General features: G+C 39.8%; 2 protein-coding genes across 3 annotated transcripts in view; both read left to right on the plus strand.

Moving 5' to 3' along the window:
- LOC127445581 (transportin-2-like) overlaps window positions 1–19,215 on the plus strand; it is a 113,860-nt gene that overhangs the window by 27,679 nt on the left and 66,966 nt on the right. The window lies entirely within an intron of this gene.
- On the plus strand, window positions 22–19,188 carry triobpa (TRIO and F-actin binding protein a). 2 transcript variants are annotated; one of them, XM_051705741.1, is made up of 12 exons: window positions 22–179; window positions 461–517; window positions 815–883; window positions 4,097–4,186; window positions 4,264–4,373; window positions 6,176–6,629; window positions 9,462–9,690; window positions 10,224–10,317; window positions 12,607–12,769; window positions 13,018–13,131; window positions 17,792–17,878; window positions 18,869–19,188. In XM_051705741.1, the coding sequence occupies exons 1-12, from the start codon at window positions 174–176 to the stop codon at window positions 19,028–19,030; spliced, it is 1,635 nt and encodes a 544-aa protein (XP_051561701.1). In that variant the 5' UTR covers window positions 22–173; the 3' UTR covers window positions 19,031–19,188. The 2 variants fall into 2 exon arrangements, with proteins under 2 accessions (XP_051561701.1, XP_051561702.1); XM_051705742.1 differs by lacking the exon at window positions 815–883.

Consider the following 19,215-nt stretch of genomic DNA (forward strand, 5'->3'; position numbering starts at 1 on the left):
GACAGTGTTAATGAGACAAACAGCCAAACTTCTCGGAAGCTTACAGCCACATGATCGACTGAAAGTGACGCTTTTCTTCTCACAGATGGTACTATCTACGGTTTTTGTAGCGAAAATTGTGCAACTATAACCTAGCCGTTTCTTCCCTCTTTCATGCCAACAACCGGATACCCATGTCGGTAAGTTGTCGAAATGTCCGTTTGTGCGAGTGGTTGGTTAAATACTTGCGTAACTAGTGAAGCGCTCGTCTTGACAGCGCGCGCGCGGGGTGCGAGTTCTGCTGTGGAATGTGAATGGAATGTCTCGCGCTCTGGATTACTGCGTTCTAGAACGTCAGATGAACAAAATGTCATATACTGCTGCATGGAATGATTCATACTGATAGATATCAAGTTGATTCTATCTTGGGTTGCTTGTCCAGTTATTAATTTTTAATGCAACTGATTCGGTTTCCTTACAGCGTGACTCTCTGATCTATAAAAAGGGATGGATGTATATGCTGGATGAAGATGAAGAGGTAAGGTGTTTCAATTATTATTATTATTATACATGACTTTTAGGAAATATTTACTTCTGAAGACTATCTGAATAGGAATTTAATATTGTGCGCAATTTTTAATGGAAAGCTATAAGAAAGTATCTTTCACGTAATTGTGTAATAGCCTAAAGTTCACAAAGAAATGCACGATATTTATGTGCATGTATCTTTTGTACTTTTTGTGTGATTGCATAATAGAGAACTATAATACGCTTCATGTTCCTCATTGCGGTGTGCTTTGTGTGTGTGTGTGTGTGTGTATGTGTGTGTGTGTAGTGGAGGAAGTATTGGTTTGTGATCGCTGACTCAGGACTGAGATACTATAGAGACTCTGAGGCTGAAGAGGTGAGCTTAAAGATATAATTCACCCATAAATTATAATTATATCATCATTTTGTCAGCCTCAAACTCGTATGACTTTCTTGCGGTACAAGATTTATATTGATTAAGGACTTTTGTTGTGGTCTTTAATTGTGTTTCTCACACAAAGCTATCGTATCGCTTCAGAAGACATGGATTAAACCACTCAACTTGTATGGATTACCTTTATGTAGGTCTGGTGGGGGGGGGGGGGGGGAATCATATGAGTAATTTTCGATATTTAGCCTATGTTCTACATCTTGACAATCAAATGTGTGTCGCTAAAAACGCAAACAGTTCGGAAAAGTTACACAACTAGCTAACTGAAATGAAGTTCCTAAAGGTAAGTTCGGGAGGAGTGAGCCCATAATCTTTCAATTAACAGCCAGAGTATATAAGCATCTGTTTACCTCTCTTCGGTCTCAGCTGTTTCAAGCATCCCTCCACCTCCCCAACTCCACCTTTACCTAGGCATCTTGCCCCACATAATCATCTCCTATTAATAGTCCTGGAGGGTACTTCAGAGCTCAAGTTGAAGCTGCTTTCTCGAGCCCCTCCAACGTGGACAGCAAGCAAAATATGTTTAACCTTAATAGTTTAAAGGATTATGTGGGCAAACGAACTTGTGAATTTACAGTAAGTCATAAAATCAGCTGATCAGGAAGCATTAGTTGGTTAGCAGCTATACCTAGCCCTGCTATCATGTAAACCAGTAATAAGGCTAGGTAGCTTCTAGCTAGCTCTACGGCTCATATGTGTACCAAAAGAGACAGCGCTGACAATGCTATCGACTGAACACATCAGCAACTCTGATCTTATAAGACTGCAAACTGTGCTGACTTGTTTTCATGTCTGCTCATTACACATAGAGATCTTTCACTCCACAACACCAGTGTTAAGTGAGACTGATAAGACTGTTAAGATCCTAGAGATGATGATTATTATTCTTTTTTTTTTTTGCCCAGTTCCCTATGTGCTTTTAAGTCCTCGTGATCACGTAGTGATTCGCCTCAATCCGGGTGGTGGAGGACGAATCCCAGCTGCCTCCGCGTCTGAGAACGCCAACCCGCGCATCTTATCACGTGGCTTGTTGAGCGTGTTGTCACGAAGACATAGCGCGTGTGGAGGCTTCACGCCATCCACCACGGCATCCACACTCAACTCACCATGCGCCCCACCGAGAACGAACCACATTATAGCAACCATGAGGAGGTTACCCCATGTAACTCTACCCCCCTAGCAACCGGGCCAATTTGATTGCTTAGGAGACCTGGCTGGAGTCACTCAGCACGCCTTGGGATTCGAACTAGCGAACTCCAGGGGTGGTAGCCAGCGTCTTACCACTGAGCTACCCAGGCCCCCACAACAGCAACTCTGACATCAACACTATTGCTGTTTATGTATTATTTAGTTAAATGTGTTTTCATGATCAATAGCGCGTCCGCAAATTTTTGGACACAGGAGAGAAAGTCTTTCAGTGGACGTAATGACTTTTAGGCCAAGGCAAATGTCCGTTGAACATGATGAAATTTTGTCGAAAAGAGGTAACACACCTTATAGGATTAAATCCTAAACAGAGTAAACTTCTTGAACTTTGCCATGTCACCCAGGCCTATTTAGGTTGTCTTTACGTCCTTTTTGGAGCTTAAAATTTTGTACCCCATTGACTTGCATTGTATGGATAAAAACACTTCATACATCCTTTAAAATATCTTCATTTGTGTTCCGCAGAAGAAAAAAAGTCATTCGAGTTTGAGATGGCGTAAGGGTGATTGACAACAGATAATTTTTTGGTGGACTATACCTTTAACATAACAATAATCAAAAAACACATGATTACATTATTAGCTAAGGTCATATCATACACCGATCAGCCACAACATTAAAACCACCTGCCTAATATAGTGTAGGCCCCCTTCGTGCCGCCAAAACTGCTCTGACCCGTTGAGGCATGGACTCCACAAGACCTCTGAAGGTGTCCTGTGGTATCTGGCACCAAGACGTTAGCAGCAGATCCTTTAAGTCCTGTAAGTTGCGAGATGGGGCCTCCATGGATCGGACTTGTTGGTCCAGCACATCCCATAGATGCCCAATCGCATTGAGATCTGGGGAATTTGGAGGCCAAGTCAACACCTTAAACTCTTTGTCATGTTCCTCAAACCATTCCTGAACAATTTTTGCAGTGTGTCAGGGCACATTATCCTGTTGAAAGAGGCCACTGCCATCAGGGAATACCTTTCCCATGAAGGGGTGTACGTGGTCTGCAACAATCTTTAGGTAGGTGGTACGTGTCAAAGTAACATCCACATAAATGCCAGGACCCAAGGTTTCCCAGCAGAACATTGCCCAGAGTATCACACTGCCTCCGCCGGCCTGTTTCCCATAGTGCATCCTGCTGCCATCTCTTCCCCAGGTAAACAACGCACACACTCCCGGCCGTCCACATGATCTAAAAGAAAACATGATTCATCAGACCAGGCCACCTTCTTCCATTGCTCCATGGTCCAGTTCTGATGCTCACGTGCCCATTGTAGGTGCTTACGGCGGTGGACAGGGATCAGCATGGGCACTCTGACCGGTCTGCGGCTACGCAGCCCCATACGCAGCAAGCTGCGATGCACTGTGTGTTCTGACACCTTTCTATCATGGCCAGTATTAAGTTTTTCAGCAATTTGTGCTACAGTAGCTCTTCTGTGGGATCGGACCAGACGGGCTAGCCTTCACTCACCACGTGCATCATTGAGCCTTGGGTACCCATGACCCTGTTGCTGGTTCACCGGTTGTCCTTCCTTGGACCACTTTTGGTAGGTACTAACCACTGCATACTGGAAACACCCTACATGACCTGCCGTTTTGGAGATGCTCTGACCCAGTCGTCTAGCCATCACAATTTGGCCCATGTCAAAGTCACTCAGATCCTTACGCTTGTCCATTTTTTCTGTTTCCAACACATGAAATTCAAGAACTGACTGTTCACTTACTGCCCAATATATCCCACCCCTTGACAGGTGCCACTGTAACGAGATAATAAATGTTATTCACTTCACCTGTCAGTGGTTTTAATGTTGTGGCTGATCAGTGTAATATCATTACTTTTCTACTTCTTTAAATATTTTAGATACTATATTATAAAGAATTAAGAATTCTATTGTATGGTTATATGGAAAAAATTTAATCTTTTTTTTTGTGCCTCGATAGAGGGATGAGGCAGATGGTGAGATTTATTTACATCACTGTCTGAGAGTGGAGGAATTTGATGCCGACAAGAACTATGGACTTCAACTGCATGTAAGAGGAAGCCAAAAAAACCAAAAAACTGTGTTTGTATGCCTGAAGCCTCTCTGATTGATCTTTCCTGTTTACAGATGCGTGATGGACTGGTGACTCTGTCTGCGATGACCTCCAGAATCAGGAGGAACTGGATCGACATCCTGAGAAGAAGAATGTCCTTCAGGGATTCAGCTGAAATCATCCAGTATGATAGTACTTGATTTAAAAACAGTGTCTATTTGCACCCTGGTGTAAATAGCATCTGCCACACAGTGCAGCTGTTTGCACACCAGTTGTCTGGTGAAACCACAAGAATATACAACAAAGTAGACAACAGGTGTCACTGCTGTGGTGTGTAAAGACGGTGTGTGAATGTATACTGTTGTCCTAGCGACCACTGTTCGATCCCACCTTTTGTCCCACTCTTTTTCCCATCCGATTTCCTGTTTCCACTCTTAATATTTCCTTTAATACTACTTAAAATAATAGATAAAAATGTTGATTTCATCACAGTGATTTGGTCACAGTGAATGTCGGGGAGTGCATATACCATATACTGTAAATAGCATATACCATTATTTGCACCAGGGTGAAAAAAATGTAATCTGCCATTTAAAAATCAGTGCTGAGAATCAATACCATTAGAGATTTAGGTTGACATTCAAATGCAGTGACACTAAAGTCACACTTTAAAATGTGTGCATGACATTACATTAGATAACTAAATATCAAACAAATGATCCTAGTACTTCTCTCAGAACAAACCTCACTTTTCTGAATCATTTGGCATTGTCTTAACCAACTGGTTCCAAGGTGACTTTTGAAGTCAGTTGTATGAACCACAGGTGTAGTTCATGACATGGACATTTTCCACTAACGTTTAAGAACCAAAAATTGTGTCAATCTTTATTTTAAACAGTATATCTGTTGTTTAAGCATTTCAAACCTAAAAAAAAAAATCTTTGATATTTTGTTACTTAATGCAGTGAAATTAAGACATTTTTAACTGTGTTTATGGGGCCATTGTATATTAAAAGACTTAAAGGGATAGTTCACCCAAAAATGAAAATTCTCTCATCATTTACTCACCCTCATGCCATCCCAGATGTGTATGACTTTCTTTCTTCTGCAGAACACACATCTGCAGAAGATTTTTAGAAGAATATCTCAGCTCTGTAGGTCCATACAATGCAAGTGAATGGTGGCCAGAACTTTGAAGCTCCAAAAAGTACATAAAGGCAGCATAAAAATAATTCATAGGACTCCAGTTGTTTAATCCATGACTTCAGAAGCAATATGATAGATGTGGACGAGAAACAGATCAATATTTATGTCATTTTTCACTATTAATCTCCACTTTCAAACAGCCCTCCTGAGTGCTCTTCTTTCCTAAAAGTTCTTCTTCTTTTTTTGTGGCATTTCGCATTCTTCATGCATATCGCCAACTACTGGGCAGGGAGGAGAATTTATAGTAAAAAAGGACTTAAATATTGATCTGTTTCTCACCCACACTTATCATATCTCTTCAGAAGACATGGTTTTAACCACTTGAGTCTTATGGATAACTCTTATGTGGCCTTTATGTGCTTTTTGTAGCTTCAAAGTTTCAGTCACCATTCACTTGCATTGTATGGACCTACAGAGATGAGATATTCTTCTAAAAATCTTCATTTGTGTTCTGCAGACAAAACAAAGTCATACACATCTGGGATGGCATGAGGGTGAGTAAATTAAATTAAATTTAATTAATTTAATTTTTGCGTGAACTATTACTTTTTATAAAACATTTTTATCTTAGTCAAGATCTTCTGAAAGGGATAAACAACATATGCACAAATACGTTCGGTTTTCAAAATGAATGATGCTCAATATTGTCATTGATTACTATGAAATGGTTTTGGGCTTTTAAACTGAAATAACAGTTACTGATATTTGACTTGAGCAGACGTTTGACTCAGGTTCCTCTTATCTTGGAATAAGGAAGTTGATATGTCCTTCTGTTTTCAGACACCCAGACAACGGTGATATCAGTGATAGAGAGAACTCGAATACACCATCTCGAACCTCTTCATCACCACCACATCAGCATGACCCGGGGTCTGATGTCACTGGTCAATATCACGATGAACCAGACATGACGTCCTCACCGTTAACTAATCGAAGGGAGGCGGGCGAGGGCCGTGACAGAGAACACGAGAGACGCCTCGAGGACCGGACCAAGTGGTTACAGGAGGGAGTGTCAGACAAAGAGGGTGAGGACCCCTGGGATAAGGTGGAGTTAAAGAAAGGTGCTGTAACTTCAGTCATTCTGACCCGGCAAGAGGTCCCCGATGCTCCAACAGGGCCGGACATCGAGAGGAAGTGGGTGGACTTTGAGCAGCTACCATTTGGAGAGCCAAGGTCGCTGTCGCTGGTTGGTTCCCAGACTCCACAAGCGATGAATGAGCTGCTTCAGCGAGAGGTGACAGACTACTGTCTGTACTTTATATTTTATTAAGCATATATCAATTATTATTCAAAATTGTTTTTCGATTTCTCGCTTGAGTCGGATAGTCTGGGGGGTGGGGGGGTAAAAATAACCACGATCTTCATGTTATCCCAATAATGATTCTTTAAATCCCAAGATGGATCTTTTACTCTTACATTTAAGTTTACTTCAGTTCTGGTTGTGTAGGTTATTAGTAGGGATGTCCTGATACCGTTACTGGTATCGGAATCGGGCGCGATACTGCACTCATGTACTTGTACTCATGCTCCTAAAAATGCTCTGCTATCAAAAGCCCATACCATCTGACGTACAAATGTCATTGCTTAAACATTCAACGCACAAATTAAAATCAAGTTATGCCCTTGTGTGATTATGAAACCGCAATGGCTGCTATTTAATGAGATAAATACAGTATATAGTTTGCATGTGCTGCGCGCTTTAAAGTGAATGCGTGAAGCCGCCTGCTCATACACGGAAAACCATAGATATCTTTACGAAAAGCACCGTCATCAGCATTGTGCACTCTGTTTGTAGCAGATGACAGCGAGCAGAGCGCTCATTCACTTTGTAGCACGCAGCACATACAGAATACATATTAATTTAATTCAGTAGGAGCCAGCATCATTCCATTTCCCCATCCCCACCTTTATGTTTTATAACATCTATACCAATTTTTATTAAACAATTTTTTTCTATTTCTTGCTTAGTCAGATTGTCCCAGAATCGAATCGGAATCGAATCGAGGGCTTGTGAATCAGAATCGAATCAAATCAAGAAATATGTATCAATACCCAGCCCATTATAATTTTAAACTATTTAATTTTCCTATGAGGTAATTGACCCTTCGCTTAGCCCCGCCCCTCTTGGTTACAGTCGCTCTCTCTGACAAGCTCTGCAGAATTCCCAATAGGAATGAATGGGAGATTTCCATGAAGACATGGTTTTTGGCTAAATATTCTCATAAACAGAATGGATATTATTATTACGTGGGCTGGAAGGAAGAGTGACATTGCAAAGCATATTTATTTTACGTTTTCTTTTTAAAGAAATTGCTAAATAACACAGTAATTTTACTGAAAACTGTGCAGACAGTGAATCAGAATTGAGGCAAACGATTATCAGTCACATAAAATGAGAAAAGGGTCACTTGAGATTACAAACCTCATAACTAGTGCAAGTGAAAAGAACTGCTTATAACGTCTCATAAATCACTCATTTTGATGCTGTGAACTCTTTAATTACTATCAACTTTAATAAGACCTGAATCAATACATAAATGAGTTAATGTTAGGTTGTTAACTTTAATTTACCTTGGAAGAATTGAAGGTGTCCTCGCTGATGTTATACGTTCATTTGGGAATGAGGAATGACACACTTTAATCCATAGCATGCTCTTCTCAATACATATTTATTATAGATTTTTTTTTTAAAAGAACGAAGAAACACTGTGCATAACCTCTCTATGTACCTCATGTCATGACGCAGCAACAAAAATCTTTACATTTTTTATTATTTCGATAAATCCCGCTTTTTAGGCAGGGCTTAGTGAAGGGTCAATTGGAGAACCCTTTCAATTTCATAGTATGTGTACGTTGTAGGATTATGTATTAAGTTCCTTGTCATAGAACCTTATTAACCCTGCGACCTTCGGGACATTTTTGTCTTTTTCATTTTTGTTTTTTCGATCATTTTGGCTGTGTTAATGCCAACAGCATAAATTTTGCCAAAGGTGTGTATTTTTGGGGGAATTTTGATATTTCAACCTCAGTTCCTATAATACATCTATAATACACTGTGTACACAAAATAGTTACACTCAGGACCTTCAGGACAAAAATGTCCCCATTGAAACCCATTAAAAATGAAGTAATTTTTTTAATGGATCCCAGTGCCATTAAAGCATCAAATCATGAATTCTATGATATTATGCTTTCATTCAGGAGCCCTGGCTTCAAAATTTAAATTTTTTATATCTTCCACCAGATGGCGCCATTTTTCTCATGTTTAGCCTATGGAGCAAATACATGCTTTTTTCCTATTTTCTGTTTACTGTATTATAGCGCACTGCAGGCCAACTGAATAAATGATGCAGCTAAAATTGTGTGTGTGTGTTGGTATGGATGTCACAGTGTGTTTTGTATTTGTGTGAATTGAGAAAAGTGTGTGTGTGTGTGTGTGTGTGTATGAAAAAACAAAACAAATTTTGTAATAAAAAAATGTTTATTATAATATATTATATATATTTAAAGGGTTAAATCCTGAAAATGAATGAATATTTGGTAGTTATGATCAGGACTGATGTTGGTTAAAAATATTAACTTATTGAAATATTTTAGCCTATTTTTAAGATTTACACATTTAAAAAAAAAAAAAAAAAAAAAAACATCCATCAAATTCAATTGTAGAATTTGTTTTAACAAAATGAAATTAATATATTAATTAATAAAAAATTTTTTTTTTTTAGTGAGGATGGCTTCAATTTTCCCATGTGATAAGATGTTATGTAATGTAATGTAATATCAAGAACCTTTTCAAATCTCCAAAGAACCATGTAGCAACTCCAGAACCTTCTACCCTTTTGGAGTTCTTGATGAGAAGCGTCTTCTTTGCTGAAACTGAAGTGCTGTAAAGAGTCGTTGAAGAACCTTTATTTTTAAGAGTGTACATTCGATAACAAATGCAATTAAAAACACAAATATCATCCTAGAAATTAGCATGTCTCTGAATTGCCTGTTATCATGATCTCTTATTCCTCACATCTCTATGCTGCTTTCACTTGTCTTTAAAAGCAACATGTGTTGGTCAGGTTCTGTCTCTGAGGCAGCAGATCGAGGCTCTTCGCCAGGGTCATGTGGCGGCCGGTGTCACGGGTCTCTGTGGTCCTGATGCGCCCTGCACTGTTAGACTGGAGCAAATGGAGCGAGAGCACAGAGAGAGACTGCAGGAGATACACAATGAGCACGAGAGAGAACGCAGAGAGATGGAGAGAGACAAACAGAGACTGCTGCAGGAGGAGGCACAGAATACTGTTCAAGGTCAATATGAAACACTGAGCGACAAGCACACGTACATCTCTGAGATGTCTGTTTTAGATCTTTTGTATCTGGAAAGCATCACAATCCGATTAACATCTGCTAAACATCTTAAAAAGATCAGATTTCCAAACAATCTAAATTATGAAAGTCTCAAAGACATCTGCTGAATATCTTACTGACATCAGAGAGGAAATGTCTTACAGACGTATTGCAGATGAGCGAACAACTTAAAAAAAAGCACAACGAATAGACGTCTGGGTGATATGTGCTATCAGGGATGATGTCCAGGTCAAAATCAAAAGAAAGAACTATTTTACTGTAATGCGTCCAAATGCATTTTGAGTGGGGGTTTTTTCTGTTTTGTTTGATTGTTTATTTTTCTTTATGATTTGCATTATTCTCAATGGTGATTTTTTTTATTTTTTATTATTATTATTATTTAAATCTGAATAAATTAGAGGCAGTACAACTACTTCTGTGATGTATAAATGCTTTACAATAATATAAATATCATCTTCCCTTTTTTCTTTCAGCTGTGGAGGCTCTGAGGAAAGCTCATAAGGAGGAGATGGAGAGACTAAAGGGACATGGAGAAGAACAAACAGACCCCTCCATCAAACAACAACTGTACGATCACATTTATACAACATTTTACCAGATCACACTAAATTTTTCATTTCATTTCAGCGTGACAAGTGTAGTCCGATTCTCGAACTAATGACTCTGATGATTCGGTTCTATTAAATCTACAGTCAGAAATACACAGTGTGACCAGTGTAGTCCGATTCTCGAACTAATGACTCTAATGATTCAGTTCTCTTGAATCTACAGCATGAAACACACAGTGTGACCAGTGTAGTCCGATCCTCGAACTAATGACTCTAATGATTCGGTGACCAGTGTAGTCCGATTCTCGAACTAATGATTCTGATTCAATTCTATTGAATCTACAGTCAGAAACACACATTGTGACCAGTGTAGTCCGATTCTCGAACAAATGACTCTGATGATTCGGTTCTATTAAATCTACAGTCAGAAACACACAGTGTGACCAGTGTAGTCCGATTCTCGAACTAATGATTCTGATTCAGTTCTATTGAATCTTCAGTCAGAAACACACAGCGTGACCAGTGTAGTCCGATTCTCGAACTAATGACTCTAATGATTCGATTCTATTGAATCTACAGTCAGAAACACACATCTTGACCAGTGTAGTCCGATTCTCGAACTAATGATTCTAATGATTCGGTTCTTTTGAATCTACAGTCAGAAACACACATCTTGACCAGTGTAGTCCGATTCTCGAACTAATGACTCTTATGAGTCTGTTCTTTTGAATCTACAGCATGAAACACACAGCGTGACCAGTGTAGTCCGATTCTCGAACTAATGATTCTAATGATTCGATTCTATTGAATCTACAGCATGAAACACACAGCGTGACCAGTGTAGTCCGATTCTCGAACTAATGACTCTAATGATTCGATTCTATTGAATCTATAGCATGAAACACACAACGTGACCAGTGTAGTCCGATTCTCGAACTAATGATTCTAATGATTTGATTCTATTGAATCTACAGCATGAAACACACAGCGTGACCAGTGTAGTCTGATTCTCAAACTAATGACTCTAATGATTCGGTTCTTTTGAATCTACAGTCAGAAACACACATTGTGACCAGTGTAGTCCGATTCTCGAACGAATGACTCTGATTCGATTCTATTGAATCTACAGTCAAAAACACACAGCGTGACCAGTGTAGTCCGATTCTCGAACGAATGACTCTAATGATTCGGTTCTTTTGAATCTACAGTCAGAAACACACAGCGTGACCAGTGTAGTCTGATTCTCGAACTAATGACTCTAATGATTCGGTTCTTTTGAATCTACAGTCAGAAACACACAGCGTGACCAGTGTAGTCTGATTCTCGAATGAATGACTCTTATGAGTCGGTTCTATTAAATCTACAGTCAAAAACACACATCTTGACCAGTGTAATCCGATTCTCGAACTAATGACTCTAATGATTCGGTTCTATTGAATCTACAGTCAGAAACACACAGCGTGACCAGTGTATTCTGATTCCTGAACGAACGACTCTTATGAGCTGGTTCTTTTGAATCTACAGTCCGAAACGCACAGCGTGACCAGTGTAGTCTGATTCCCACACAAATGACTCAAATGAGTCGTTCATTTGAATCTATGGTGCGAAACATACAGAGCGACCCGTGTAGTCCTATTCCCGAACTAATAACTCTTACGTGTAGGCTCTTTTGAATCGACAGTCCAAAACACACATCGTAACCAGTGTAGTCCTGTTCCCAAATGAATGACTCTAATGAATTGTTCCTTTAAATCTACAGTGCAAAACATACAACGTGACCAGTGATGTTGGATTCCCGAACGAACAGTTCTTATGAGTCGATTCTTTTGATTCTACAGTCCTAAACACTGCGCGACCAGTGTAGTCTGATTCCTGAATGAATGACCCTTACGAGTCAGTTCTTTTGAATTATTATCAATTGGGATCATTATATCAGTTTCCTTGATGGCTTATTCGTCAACTCTAATTTTATGTAGCCTATTTGAAACAGACTTTAGTTCTTTAAACATCTAAAAATGTGTGCCAGGAAATGCCACTGTGACTGAATATATTTTCTCATGGGAATATTGAATGTGTTCAATGAATCGCTTAGTACTGTTCAGTATTGATCATCTGTCCCACCCCCTTCTCTCAGGACCAAGGAAAGTGGCAGATGCTTGATTGACAGTTTTTTATTGACAAGGATTCCACTGAGGGAATCAGTTGATGGCTTAATCAATTGATCAGTCAATCAATTAGTCAACAAACCAATCAGTCATCAATCCATCTGCAGTTATTCAGTCAATCAATGCATGTCTTTGTGTTTCAGGCGCAAGTCTGTTTCTCTGCAGCATGAGTTAGACGGTCTGTCCGAGCATTACTCACAACAGTGTGTGGAGCTCAACCACATCAACCACAACAGCACTGAAGAGAGAGACGGAGCAATCCAACAGAAGGAGAGAGAGATGGAGCAGCTCCGTAGAGAGAACCAGGTTAACCAGCATGCTGGGTTTATTTCTAGCAACCTCCGCAGACAGCATCCTGTTTCATTGTTCTTAGAAAAGTGGCTGTCTGTGTTGGTGTGAGTCTTATTCCCTGATCCAGGATCAATTTCCCTCTGCCAGTCAGAAGGAGTGCCATTATTGTGTTCACACTGTCAGTGTGAATGAGTTATCAAGCCTTCGTGTGTGGTTTTTGTTTGGATGTGTCAGAATATCATTTCCTCTTTCTCTTCACGCAGGAACTACAGGTGTGTCTGACCGAGGAGATAAGTCTCATGAGGTCCTTCATCACAGGTCAAAGGTCAGGAGTTGTGCCCCTTGGTGGCTACGAAAGGAGCACTTCAGAATTAGAGGTGAGACACTGACCTTTGACCCATAGATTAATTGATAACACCTGCTGCCAAGTAAAGATCAGTCAAGTATATGCGGATATACAGTGCATCCGGAAAGTATTCACAGCGCTTCACTTTTCCCACATTTTGTTATGTTACAGCCTTATTCCAAAATGGATTAAATTCATTATTTTCCTCAAAATTCTACAAACAATACCCCATAATGACAACGTGAAAGAAGTTTGTTTGAAATCTTTGCAAATTTATTAAAAATAAAAAACGAAAAAATAAAATCACATGTACATCAGTATTCGCAGCCTTTGCCATGACACTCAAAATTGAGCTCAGGTGCATCCTGTTTCCACTGATCATCCTTGAGATGTTTCTACAACTTGATTGGAGTCCACCTGTGGTAAATTCAGCTGATTGGACATGATTTGGAAAGGCACACACCTGTCTATATAAGGTCCCACAGTTAACAGCGCATGTCAGAGCACAAACCAAGCCATAAAGTCCAAGGAATTGTCTGTAGACCTCCGAGACAGGATTGTATCGAGGCACAGATCTGGGGAAGGGTACAGAAAAATTTCTGCAGCATTGAAGGTCCCCATGAGCACAGTGGCCTCCATCATCCGTAAATGGAAGAAGTTTGGAACCACCAGGACTCTTCCTAGAGCTGGCCGCCCGGCCAAACTGAGCGATCGGGGGAGAAGGGCCTTAGTCAGGGAGGTGACCAAGAACCCGATGGTCACTCTGACAGAGCTCCAGCATTTCTCTGTGGAGAGAGGAGAACCTTCCAGAAGAACAACCATCTCTGCAGCACTCCACCAATCAGGCCTGTATGGTAGAGTGGCCAGACGGAAGCCACTCCTCAGTAAAAGGCACATGACAGCCCACCTGGAGTTTGCCAAAAGGCACTTGAAGGACTCTCAGACCATGAGAAACAAAGATTGAACTCTTTGGCCTGAATGGCAAGCATCATGTCTGGAGGAAACCAGGCACCACTCATCACCTGGCCAATACCATCCCTACAGTGAAGCATGGTGGTGGCAGCATCATGCTGTGGGGATGTTTTTCAGCGGCAGGAACTGGGAGACTAGTCAGGATTGAGGGAAAGATGAATGCAGCAATGTACAGAGACAATGATGAAAACCTGCTCCAGAGCGCTCTGGACCTCAGACTGGGGTGAAGGTTCATCTTCCAACAGGACAACGACCCTAAGCACACAGCCAAGATAACAAAGGAGTGGCTCCGGGACAACTCTGTGAATGTCCTTGAGTGGCCCAGCCAGAGCCCAGACTTGAACCCGATTGAACATCTCTGGAGAGATCTGAAAATGGCTGTGCACCAATGCTCCCCATCCAACCTGATGGAGCTTGAGAGGTCCTGCAAAGAAGAATGGGAGAAACTGCCCAAAAATACAGGTGCATCTCAATAAATTAGAATGTCGTGGAAAAGTTCATTTATTTCAGTAATTCAACTCAAATTGTGAAACTCGTGTATTAAATAAATTCAATGCACACAGACTGAAGTAGTTTAAGTCTTTGGTTCTTTTAATTGTGATGATTTTGGCTCACATTTAACAAAAACCCACCAATTCACTATCTCAAAAAATTAGAATACGGTGACATGCCAATCAGCTAATCAACTCAAAACACCTGCAAAGATTTCCTGAGCCTTCAAAATGGTCTCTCAGTTTGGTTCACTAGGCTACACAATCATGGGGAAGACTGCTGATCTGACAGTTGTCCAGAAGACAATCACTGACACCCTTCACAAGGAGGGTTAGCCACAAACATTCATTGCCAAAGAAGCTGGCTGTTCACAGAGTGCTGTATCTAAGCATGTTAACAGAAAGTTGAGTGGAAGGAAAAAGTGTGGAAGAAAAAGATGCACAACCAACCGAGAGAACCGCAGCCTTATGATTGTCAAGCAAAATCGATTCAAGAATTTGGGTGAACTTCACAAGGAATGGACTGAGGCTGGGGTCAAGGCATCAAGAGCCACCACACACAGACATGTCAAGGAATTTGGCTACAGTTGTCGTATTCCTCTTGTTAAGCCACTCCTGAACCACAGACAACGTCAGAGGCGTCTTACCTGGGCTAAGGAGAAGAAGAACTGGACTGTTGCCCAGTGGTCCAAAGTCCTCTTTACAGATGAGAGCAAGTTTTGTATTTCATTTGGAAACCAAGGTCCTAGAGTCTGGAGGAAGGGTGGAGAAGCTCATAGCCCAAGTTGCTTGAAGTCCAGTGTTAAGTTTCCACAGTCTGTGATGATTTGGGGTGCAATGTCATCTGCTGGTGTTGGTCCATTGTGTTTTTTGAAAACCAAAGTCACTGCACCCGTTTACCAAGAAATTTTGGAGCACTTCATGCTTCCTTCTGCTGACCAGCTTTTTAAAGATGCTGATTTCATTTTCCAGCAAGATTTGGCACCTGCCCACACTGCCAAAAGCACCAAAAGTTGGTTAAATGACCATGGTGTTGGTGTGCTTGACTGGCCAGCAAACTCACCAGACATGAACCCCATAGAGAATCTATGGGGTATTGTCAAGAGGAAAATGAGAAACAAGAGACCAAAAAAATGCAGATGAGCTGAAGGCCACTGTCAAAGAAACCTGGGCTTCCATACCACCTCAGCAGTGCCACAAACTGATCACCTCCATGCCATGCCGAATTGAGGCAGTAATTAAAGCAATAGGAGCCCCTACCAAGAATTGAGTACATATACAGTAAATGAACATACTTTCCAGAAGGCAAACAATTCACTAAAAATGTTTTTTTTTATTGGTCTTATGATGTATTCTAATTTTTTGAGATGGTGAATTGGTGGGTTTTTGTTAAATGTGAGCCAAAATCATCACAATTAAAAGAACCAAAGACTTAAACTACTTCAGTCTGTGTGCATTGAATTTATTTAATACACGAGTTTCACAATTTGAGTTGAATTACTGAAATAAATGAACTTTTCCACGACATTCTAATTTATTGAGATGCACCTGTAGGTGTGCCAAGCTTGTAGCATCATACTCAAAAAGACTTGAGGCTGTAATTGGTGCCAAAGGTGCTTCAACAAAGTATTGAGCAAAGGCTGTGAATACTTATGTACATGTGATTTTTGTTTTGTTTTTTATTTTTAATAAATTTGCAATGATTTCAAACAAACTTCTTTCACGTTGTCATTATGGGGTATTGTTTGTAGAATTTTGAGGAAAATAATGAATTTAATCCATTTTGGAATAAGGCTGTAACATAACAAAATGTGGAAAAAGTGAAGCGCTGTGAATACTTTCCGGATGCACTGTACAGTATGTGATGCATTTCATTACAATATAAGTATATTCTTAAAAATAAACTCAGTTAATAAGAATGTAAACCTGGAATTAAATAACACAGAGTTGATGAATTAGAGGTATGTTAAATAAAGTAGGAGGAGGTTGGAGGTTGTGGCTATGTTTGGAATGTATACTAGCACTTTCTGCATAGTACATACTTTATACTGCCTACTGTTTCTATTTTATTAGAATGCAAGAGTATGCATTATGCAAAAATTATGTTTCCAAAAATAGTACGCATATGTTGTCACATGACTTCATTACATTGCATACTTAGTTCAGCGAGTGAGTGGCGTCCAGTTATCTTAGAAATAAATATGGTTGTTTTGCATTTTTTTAATCCACATTACAAGATGTAAAAATAAAAGCGATAAAATCACTTATTTACCTAATCTGTATAAAATTAAATATTATATTACACTTTGTTTCATGATGAAACCATGTAATCACAGTGTTGGATATATAAATTTACACAGAAAAGGTAAGCAAGTGATTTCATCACACTGAAATGATGTTAACATGTATAATGTTTACATCTTGTGGCAATATTTTGGAAATGATGTGTATTTTACCGTTCATGCACTGGCCCCATTCACATCCATTGTAAGTGCCTCACTGTAACTGCAATTTATGCTTTTTTTTTAATGAATGAGGGGCCAGTCGAAATTATTTTTGTGGTATTCAACATTAAGCCACAAATGCTGCCGATCGAGCTTAACTTGTATCGAACCTCAAAGAAAGTGACTCTGAAGAGCAGTGACATCATCAGGGGGCGGGGCATCTCATGTGAATGACCAGTGCTTCTGTGGTGGTTAAACGCTGCCATGGTGATAGATGGACATCTCTGTAAATATTCAGTGTTTTTTTTCTTTTTTTTTTTCCAGAATTGAATTTTCCAATGCATTTCTATCTTAAATGAATAAATCCTTAACATTTCATTTTGGTTTCCTTTGTCTTGCTCAACTTACTGTACCATAATGTATTGCATTTCTACATTTTATGTGGGTGTTTGTAAATTAATAATGGTGACATCAGCGTGGACATGTTTTGTGTTAGGAAGTGGACAATTAACCTGGACATGGACTTTTTTTTTCAGCATTAAGATTTTAGTTTCAAATATATATTAATGTATAAGGGAATGTATATAATTTATGTGCTGTAACCGGACATAATTTTCACCTCCAGTGTGACAAATCAATTTTTAAAAGGTCAAAAATATTCCCGAGTAGGATCTAATTTAATATGAGCTCATAATTAGTGCATGCATAGTTACCATTTAAAAGTAGACAAATGTTTACACTGCAAAACACTGTTTGAAATGTCTTTTGGACTGCCCGTCTGCAGATGTTTTTGCGAGTGAAGGAGGGCGAGGTGGAATATCTACACAAGGAAATCAGCTGTCTAAAGAAAGAGGTTCAAAGTCTTACTAAGGTACAAACTTGGTGGGTTCTTAGTCTTTAAGCATGTTTATCTGTTGCACTGTTTTTTAAATATATACACACCGATCAGCCACAACATTAAAACCATCTGCCTAATATTGTGTAGATCCCCTCTGTGCCAACCTGCCTCTCAGAATAACATTCTGATATTATATTCTTTTCACCACAATTGTACAGAGTGGTTATCTGAGTTACCGTAGACTTTGTCAGTTTGAACCAGTCTGGCCATTCTCTATTGACCTCTCTCATCAACAAGGCGTTTCCATCCACAGAACTGCCGCTCACTGGATGTTTTTTGTTTTTGGCACCATTGTGAGTAAATTCTAGAGACTGTTGTGCGTGAAAATCCCAGAAATACTCAAACCAGCCCATCTGGCACCAACAATCATCCATGTGATTATCTAATCAGCCAATCGTGTGGCAGCAGTGCAGTGTATAAAATCATGCAGATACGGGTCAGGAACTTCAGTTAATGTTCACATCAACCATCAGAATGGGGAAAAAATGTTGATCTCAGTGATTTTGACCGTGGCATGATTGTTGGTGCCAGATGGGCTGGTTTGAGTATTTCTGGGATTTTCACACACAACAGTCTCTAGAATTTACTCAGAATGCAGCCAAAAACAAAAATCATCCAGTGAGCGGCAGTTCTGTGGATGGAAACACCTTGTTGATGAGAGAGGTCAACAGAGAATGGCCAGACTGGTTCAAACTGACAAAGTCTACGGTAACTCAGATAACCACTCTGTACAATTGTGATGAAAAGAATATAATATCAGAATGCTAATCTGAGATGCGGGTTGGTGCTGTTTTGGCGGCACGAGGGGGACCTACACAATATTAGGCAGGTTGTTTTAATGTTGTGGCTGATAAGTGTATGCGAGGAAAACTAGCCTAGATCAAGGTTTGGCTGTCAATAATAGAAATATTGATTGTTTATAATAGTAAGATAGATATTACCAAGTGTTCTCTGTCTCTGTAGGAGAATGAGACGTTGAGCGAGCGCTATAAGGAGGTGTATGTGGAGCTGAGTGAACTAAAGGGCCGCAGTGAGAGAGAAATCAATTCTCTTAAACAACACCTCAATCTCACCAATGCTGCTCTGGAAGAGGAGCATCTCCTAGGCAACAGCACTGACCAATGAGAACGTGAAAAGGATTGCACTTGTGCACCATGAAGATGCATTGTTTTTTGCCCCTCACTATGGTCTTGTTTACGTATTTGTTAGAAACATCAATGGTGCTGAATTTGAATTTAATGACTGGAATATTTAAGTTAGTACAATAAAAACTCTTTCTTGTGTTGGAGTCGCATTTGTGGGCTGTAAAA

Source organism: Myxocyprinus asiaticus, chromosome 8, assembly GCF_019703515.2.
Source record: "Myxocyprinus asiaticus isolate MX2 ecotype Aquarium Trade chromosome 8, UBuf_Myxa_2, whole genome shotgun sequence".
Classification (NCBI taxonomy): Eukaryota; Metazoa; Chordata; class Actinopteri; order Cypriniformes; family Catostomidae; genus Myxocyprinus; species Myxocyprinus asiaticus.

Excerpts from the sequence above, each read along its gene's own strand:
- triobpa (XM_051705741.1), top strand. Across the intron at positions 518-814 it reads TGCTGGATGAAGATGAAGAG|TGGAGGAAGTATTGGTTTGT; the intron begins GTAAGGTGTTTC and ends GTGTGTGTGTAG. Across the intron at positions 13,132-17,791 it reads GGAGCACTTCAGAATTAGAG|ATGTTTTTGCGAGTGAAGGA; the intron begins GTGAGACACTGA and ends GCCCGTCTGCAG.